Source organism: Vollenhovia emeryi, unplaced genomic scaffold (genome assembly GCF_000949405.1).
Source record: "Vollenhovia emeryi isolate VEMERY1.0 unplaced genomic scaffold, V.emery_V1.0 DF939629.1, whole genome shotgun sequence".
In the NCBI taxonomy this organism is placed as follows: domain Eukaryota; kingdom Metazoa; phylum Arthropoda; class Insecta; order Hymenoptera; family Formicidae; genus Vollenhovia; species Vollenhovia emeryi.
The window spans coordinates 4,880-13,387 of NW_011966737.1; the positions used below are offsets into that span (position 1 = coordinate 4,880).

General features: G+C 39.8%; 1 protein-coding gene across 1 annotated transcript; it reads right to left on the bottom strand.

Annotated features, from left to right (window-relative positions):
* Nucleotides 1-6,409: 6,409 nt before the first annotated feature.
* LOC105557079 lies at nucleotides 6,410-7,648 on the bottom strand. Its single transcript, XM_012004223.1, has 2 exons — nucleotides 7,201-7,648; nucleotides 6,410-6,852 (listed from the first exon to the last, which is right to left on the bottom strand). Exons 1-2 carry the CDS (start codon nucleotides 7,334-7,336, stop codon nucleotides 6,563-6,565), a joined length of 426 nt encoding a protein of 141 aa, XP_011859613.1. The 5' UTR covers nucleotides 7,337-7,648; the 3' UTR covers nucleotides 6,410-6,562.
* Between the last annotated feature and the right edge of the window lie 860 nt (nucleotides 7,649-8,508).

Here is an 8,508-nt window from a genome sequence, read left to right on the forward strand (position 1 = left end):
AAGTAAGCCTTTATTCAGGTAATATAGTATAGGCTTCGTTATACAGGTGTATTATACGGTGAACAAATATAATGAAAAGAATGGATCGCTGCCTTTACTGTCTGGCATGTCGAGACTGACTAACCTTTCTCTACAGACGGCACGGAAAACGACCGACGAGACAAAACAAAAACGCAACGCGTATATCGCATGGCAACGAACAAAAATCTCCGCGAAAATTCAAACTCTTATCATTCCCCCACTTTGGATTTTGTGGAGGATCTTAAACCTAGCCTTTCTACATGTTCTTCATATATCTTTCTTGATGTAGCTTTAGTGAAGATGTCAGAAACATTTAACGCGCTTGGTACATAATTGAGTGTAAAAATACCATCGTTTATCTTTTCCCGAACGTTATGATAAGCTATATCTATATGCTTAGTTTTGCTCCGTTCTATTCTATTCTTCGAAAAGTCTATAGCTGCTCGATTATCGCAAAATAATTTGTAGGGTATGCTGAACCACTCATGCAATTCCAATTCTTCAATAAACGTCCTCAGCCAACTTATTTCCTTGACAGCGTTGGACACCCTTATGAAAAATACACCGAAATTTTTGGTGTTTACCATCAATTTGGGTCTCTTGAGGGTTTACCCTCAATTTTGTTGTCATTTCGGGTGTTACCCTTAAATAATTGAGTGTGATCTTCATTTTGGGTGTTATTTTCAGTGTTACTATCGAATAATTGAGTGTTGGTTGGGTGTGACTGTCAACCTAAGTATGATTTTTGGTGTTGCTCTCAAATAATTCAGTGTAACCTACATTTTTTGTGTCATTTTTGGTGTTACCTTCAAATAATTGAGTGTTGGTTGGATATGACCGTCAACCTAAATATGATTTTTGGTGTTACCTTCAAATAATTTGGTGTGACTTATATTTTGGTGTCATTTTCGGTGTTACCTTTCAATAATTGAGTGTTGGTTGGGTATGACTGTCAGCCTGGGTTAATTTTTCATTTTACCCTTATCTAATATGATAGTAGTTCAGTGTCAACATATATGTATACATATATGTATGTTTATTAATATATGTATAACAGGTAATGCGCAGAATCAAATAATTCATTCGATTCCAGCTTATTTATTGCAATACGGTTATATTTATTTCAGGGTCACTTCGTTTGGGGATTCCTTTCATTTGGGAGTGACTCCATTTGAGGATATACCTCCATTTGAGGGTATACCTCCATTTGTGGGTTACCCCTTTTGAGAGTACCTTCATTTGGGGGTTACAATAATTTGAGGGTACCCCCATTTGGAGGTTTCTTTCGAAGTTAACCCTCATTTAGGTGTTGACCGTCAATTGACGATCCGAATTTACACCAAATGTTTTTGAAGGTATTTTTACACCCAAAATTTGAGTGTTTTTTTCGTAAGGGCAGTGCGACGTATTCTGCTTCCATTGTCGACATCGTTATACATTTCTGTTTGGACGCCTTCCAGTTGACAACATTTTTTCCTAGTGCAATGGTGGTTCCTGTGAATGAATGCCTATCGTCCGGATCTCCAGCCCAGTCCGCGTCACTCCAAACCTTTATGTCTGGTTCGTCGTTACTGTAATGTAAACAATAATTTATAGTACTGCCTAAATATCTAAGAGTTCGCTTAGCTTCCGTCCAGTGCTTCTTTCCTGGATTTGATGAGAATTGAGCCAATTTGGATACTGCGAACGCTATATCGGGTCTGGTGCATTGGCTGATGTACCCGAGTGATCCGACCAATTCTCGATATGGGGTAGTTTCCATATCTTTCCTTTCGTCATCCGTTTTTGGTGAATCTTCTTTCGACATTGGACTTCCTGGTTCTAACGGAATATAGGCGGACCGACACTCCTGCAAACCGTATCGTTCCAGCAATTCTTGGATGTATGCCTCTTGATTCATTTTTATGCCGCCTTCATGATCCCTTTCGATGCTTACGCCAAGGAAATGTGTGATTTCACCCAAATCTCGTGCTTCATATTTATCTTGTATCAAACGAACTATCTTATGTATCGTTTCTTGATATCTTGAGAAAACAACGATGTCGTCAACATATGTCACCAGGAATGTACAGAAGTCAAATTGGTAAGTACAATTAGATGACTTCAGACGCGTGAAACCAGCTTCAATCAGGAAACCGTCCAAAGCTTCGTTCCAATTGTGTCCACTCTGTTTTAATCCATAAATGGGCCTAAGTAATTTAACAATCTTAGCCTTTTCCTTTTTGTGTGCCGCTGGTAGTTTCATATACAATTCCTCCTTCAAATGCCCGTTCAAGTATGCGCATTTTATATCTATATGGCGCGTTTCCCAGCCGAAGATTGCCGAAATTGCTAATAGAAGTCTCACTATTGCAAATCTTGTAACAGGAGCGTATGTTTGAGTATAGTCAACTCCTTCCCTTTGGGAAAATCCTCGTGCGACCAACCTGGCTTTGTATCGCGCAACCTGTCCGTTCGAGTCACGCTTTAGCTTAAACACCCACTTGCTATCTATGTAGTTTTTGTCTGCTGGTGGTTCGATGACTTCCCAGGTCTTTAGTCGTTCCAAGTTGCTTAATTCTTCCTTTACGGCCTGAATCCACTCACTTGATTGAGGTGATGAAAACGCTTCTTCCAAATTCTGAGGCTCCTTTATTCGCGTTAAATTCAACTCTACTCTGTCCTTCGGCTTGCCTTTACAACCATACGGGTTTCTTATCTTCCTTTTATATCTTCCGGATGCCTCTTCTTCAGTTTCATCGCATGATGTCCCCACTATCTTCTGAATTTTTGTATTCGCTTGTTCAGTATGCTCATCCGAAGATTCCTCGTCACTGTCGTCCGTCTTACCTTGAGCGATAGTCTTTGAGCGCGTTTGAATCGGCTCAGTTCTTACCCATTGTTTCTTGTGACGTTTTTCCTCGCTTCGTTGTTGAACATCGGTCTGTGCATTGTCTGATCCTTGCTCCTCTTCCGAAGATTCGGCGTAAGGAGACTCGAACAGTATCTGATTTGTTGTATTCTCTTCCGTGTTGTATCCAAGCTTGGTTTCATCGAATTTTACACGTTTTGTTTGGATAATTTCCTTCTTCTCGATATCCCATAAGCGATAGCCTTTAGTTTGATTGGAATATCCGACGAGGACACATCTGCGAGCCCGAGGATCCAGTTTCCTTCTTCCTTGATGAGATAGATGTGCGTAGGCTAAACATCCATATGCTCTAAGATGCCTTACGCTTGGTGGCCTTTCATTCCATATTCCCTCCGGTACTCCTTCCTCTAAGATAGTGTGAACCATTCTGTTTCGTACATAGGCCGCAGTACTCGTAGCTTCCGCCCAGAAACACGATGGCATCTTTGCTGACGTTAACATTGATCGAACTAAGTCCATCAGTGTTCGATTAACACGTTCGGCTACTCCGTTCATTTGAGGAGTTTCAACACATGACTTTTCATGCTTGATGCCTAATTTATCGAAGAACACCTGCAATTCCTTATTGCAATACGCGAGTCCATTATCTGTTCTGAAACGCTTTATTTTTAAATCTTTATCTCTTTCGACCTTGCTTACAAAATTTTTGACGTTATGAACTACCTCATCTTTACTTTTCAAGAAATAAACTGTAATTTTTCGAGAGTAATCGTCTATTAACGTTAATACGTATCTTGAACCACCCATGGATTTAATTGGCATGGGGCCGCACAAATCAGAATGGATTAGTTCCAATATGCCTCTTGTTTGACGTCCTTCGATACGCTTGCACGGTACTTTAGTTGATTTCCCGATACAGCAACCATGACAAAGATCTGAATTTACTTTGTGAAAATCTAGTCCGCGAACAAATCCCTTTTTCTTTAGCGCTTCTATACTTTTATCATTGATATGACAAAACCGCCGATGCCATAAGTCTCTTTCTGCCATACTTGTGCTGTGTAGTTTAATTATATCTTGGCTCTTAGGATTTATTACATCCGCTTGGACTATATAGAGATTATCCAATCTGCGAGCTTCAATTATTCGTTGACTCGTTCTTCCATCCATGACGCGAGCCATACCGTTCTTGAACTCTAGCTTTCTACCTTTCTTCTCTATTTGGGCCACTGACATCAGATTTCTACGACACTTGGGAACATAATAGACATTCTGTAGCAGTATTTCACAACCCATGTGATTATTTCTGACTCGCAATTTTATGTCGCCGATTCCTTCCGCAGTTAATGATCCTTCGCCTTCGTAGACTGCCGCTTCCGCTGTGCTGATGGGTTCGGGTTTGATTTTCTTTAGATTTTCAAACCATTCTTCGTGTCTGCAAACGTGATGTGTCGCAGCGCTGTCCATCAACCATGCATCGTCCAACATGGCACAATTTACATCCGTAAACAAAGCGATCTGTTTGTGTTTAGTGGTATCGCTTTTATCATTCTTTTTCTCCTTGGTTCGGCAATACTTCGCGAAATGTCCTTGCTTTCCGCAACTAAAACATTTTCCAGACTTATTATGTTTTTCAGATGCATTCGACTTACCTTTTTTCGTCTGATATGCAACGATCTCGTGTTTTTGCTGCTCATCTTCGCATTTAGATATTCGTCTGTCATGTTCCATAGTTAACGCCTTCCTTACTTCAACCGAGGTAAATTTCTCGTCCTCCAGGCTTGCGAGCGTCATTGTGAGAGCATCATAGGTTTCAGGAAGACCAGAAAGCATGGCGTATGCCAAATCTTCATCCTTGACTTCTGCGCCTGCCTCGCGCAGATAATCTGAACAGATTTTTAGCCGACTTAAGTATGATTCCATGTTCTCGTCGTCTTTTAGCCGAATTCGGACGAATTGCCTTTTTAATTGCATTATTCTCTGTCTCGATTTTGGTTCATATATTTCCTCAAGCACCGACCATGCTTGTCGGGCTGTTTCGCAATGTACTATATGAACCTGCTGATCCGGGTCTATCGACAACGCAATCGTCGACAACGCCTTTTCATCCTTTGACGTAAATCTTGTCTTTTGTTCGACCGTAGCATCATCTTGCAACGTAGCGGATCCGTTTACATGATCCCACAACTCTCTTTGTATTAGCAACATTTTCATCGCAAATTTCCATGTTCGATAATTATTGCTATTTAGCCTATCGACTCGATCGAACGCGTTTATGCTCGCCATTTTTAGGTATGCTTGTACTTGCGTGTGTACGTGTGTGCGCAGCAGGAACGTTCTGGGCCCATAACCTTGTTGTGGGAATGCGATGATATTACCAAATAATGAGAGCTGGTTATTACGTATGCAAGTGACAAAGTAAGCCTTTATTCAGGTAATATAGTATAGGCTTCGTTATACAGGTGTATTATACGGTGAACAAATATAATGAAAAGAATGGATCGCTGCCTTTACTGTCTGGCATGTCGAGACTGACCAACCTTTCTCTACAGACGGCACGGAAAACGACCGACGAGACAAAACAAAAACGCAACGCGTATATCGCACGGCAACGAACAAAAATCTCCGCGAAAATTCAAACTCTTATCAAAATCGTTAGTTCGTAATTCGGAAGAAAGGAATTCGTAGTGTAATGAGTGCGAAACCGCCTCATTGCAACACAGGTGTAACGCACGCAGCAGAGTATCAAATAACTGCCGCGTGCGAAGAAGGAAGTAGACGATGGGACATTAACCCATCGGAACCGAGTCGGCAGTGCTGACGAAGCCACTGCTGACTAGCTTAGAACCGACCTGACGACAGACCCGAATAAACGGCTTGACAACAGCCGACTATAAAAACAAATGGAAAGAAGGCAGGGCGGGTCATTTTTAAGTAAACCACACGAGTGTACGTATCTGTATCGAAACTTTAATAAAGATATTGATTAAGATAATGGCGTATGGCCTTTCATAAACCGCGAGGTGTCATTACGGCAATGATCCCCAAGATTTCGTGCTCCGACCAAGTCGGCGGCACAACAGTAGAAATGTTCAAATTTAACTTTCGGGCCTAATTTGTAATCACGCTTAGTACCGCTATCCTTGGTTAAAAGCTCGATTTTTATTGTCTCCTTAATTTTGTCTGCGGGGCTTTCGTTAGAATTAGTTTCGGGAATCAAATCATCGCGAACTCTATTCGAAACACAATTCTGAACTGATAAGGTTTGAGAATTTGTAGAACTACTCAAAACGTGAGCACGGGGAGGCAAAACTTCAACGGATGTAATTTTAGGTTTCTTTGCTGTTATCTGATTCTCTATGTCCCTTTGCCTTTGATATTTCTGAATTTGTAAATTTTCCCGCACCCTTTGATGCATGTTCATTGTTTTCTCTATCAAACTCTGTAGTGCTGTGTACTTTTCGTTCAAATCGTCATAACTGGGAGTTATATGCTGTCCCTCGTTCGTCTCTTCCACTTCGTTTCTGGGATCTATGTTTTCTGTAATAGTTATGAACAAATTTATTTACAATCGTTTAGTTCACAGTCGTAGTTACAGTCGTTTAATTTATGGTCGTCATTACAGTCGTTCAATTAACATCTTTTACAGTCGTTAAATATCTCTTCCGATAGGAGCTGAGTCAACTGCTGTTATTTACCTTTATCCCGTTTTCGTTTAACAGGCTTATCAGTTCCGGAGTGAGAAGCTTGAACCGTGTTCTCAACAGTCTTTTCCACGGTTTGATCCGAGTCATCATTCGTTATACAGTCGTTAAAATTGATCCCTCGAATCTCTTTCACCTTTATTGGATCCTTCTCCTTTGACTCAACCAAACCTTTGGAATTACCTTCGCCTGAACCGCCGCCTGAGTCCTGGTTTCGTTCAAGGTTCGTTAATTCTGTCTTTAAGACATCCCATTTACCCTTCAATTTTTCTTTACCTGGGAGTAACAGATTCGAATAAAGATAAACTGTCATAAACTATCTCATTTGTAATTAACTTGAATTTATTTGCTTCTCGATTGTCTTCGTCGAACACAAACTCTAACAATCGGAAACGGATTGCTCGTCCACAAACGTTACTTTCGTTCATTTCAGAAGCAATCCTAGTTACTTTAGCCTTTCCACGATGAACAACCGCGTACAGGCCAAGCAACCCAGGAACTTTTATTTTAGATCCCTCGTTAACTCACATTAGGATTCAATAAAGTCGGCGAACCACTTGAATGGTTGATTTAGCGACGGTTAATAGTATGAAATCTTTTACTTTCTTTGTATATATTACTTACTCAAAACAAACTTTTCACCAGTCGTAAACTGTACTGAAAAGGAATGCTCATCAATCATTGCTGTGACCTGTATGTCCTCTTCTTCAATAAACAATGCTTGTTTGCATTTGGCTAAAATTTCCTTTAAGATCGACATTTTGGCCGATTGGTTGTGCTTTTACTGTCGTTAAGATGGTCATCAAACAGTTGTACACGGGTGTGATATCACTCGCCAGCGTCACGATCAATCAGCGAAATAATAAATTTAATTTCTCCTTGATATTTCTCGTTCCGTATTCTCCCTTGTCTTTTCTTCACATAATACTTCAAGCGCAGTGAACAGAGCGATCTGAGCCCATCACCTTTTGACGGTTTTGGGTATCGTGAAAGCAGACAACGAAAACGTATATCCTTGTAAGACAGTCCTTTATTCGATACGACGATCCGATACCAACAACTGCCGGAGGTATATATATATAAAACAGTTGGGGAAAACAGATGAAGAGGTCAACCGAGCTACAATGAGCTACCACGAGAAAGAAGCGCCACTGGCGCTGATATTCAAATCCAACAATTAAATATAACTGCCAGAATCTACGAAATTCTACGTAAATTTAAAAAGTGTTATGAAAATCAACATGAAAATGCTAGAATTGGAACACTTTTGTTAATTTTTGTAATATTCTACAAGTAAGCAGATGTATTAATTCTTTAAGATTTTATTGTTTCACAAATTTTTAAAACCAGTAAAGTTTTGTAGGAATTTTTACAAAATTGTACATTTTCACGAAATATTAGTACTCGCAATAATTTCTTGATATGAGAACATTGTAATTTGTGGTACTATTTTGTAGATATTTTCATATTTTATTTATAAAATTATATTTATAAAAAATTAATGTTTCAACGAAGATATAAAAATTTCTACAAATTTCTATTTTAAGTCAATTTTTTGTAGTTATTTATAGAATTTTTCCGCTAGGGGACGTCGAAATGATGTCGAATCGACGTCAATTCGACGGTGTCGATGTCGATTCGACGTAGTTTCGACGTCGATCGACGAATCATTTCTCACTGGGAACCTGTTTACTTTCTTTGACTGTGTTTAGAACGGTGATATTACACAGCCCCACAAAAAAAATAAATGTCGGGGTTCGAGGGTCAGAGTACCCTACCCCCATGTATTTTGAGCCGCTGAACACGAATCTGATGTCCGTTTTGCTCCATCACGTCAGGATTTTTTTCTAACCTCAAAAACCTTGGCGAATCTTTGGAGGTATACGAAATTTTTTTTAATTGATGGATTCACATAAAACTTGGTATCTAGGG

Coding starts and splice junctions, on each gene's coding strand:
- LOC105557079 (XM_012004223.1), bottom strand. CDS start 7,336: ATGTCGATCTTAAAGGAAATTTTAGCCAAATGCAAACAAGCATTGTTT. Junction 6,853..7,200: donor TGGTGAAAAGTTTGTTTTGA/GTAAGTAATATA, acceptor TGTTACTCCCAG/GTAAAGAAAAATTGAAGGGT.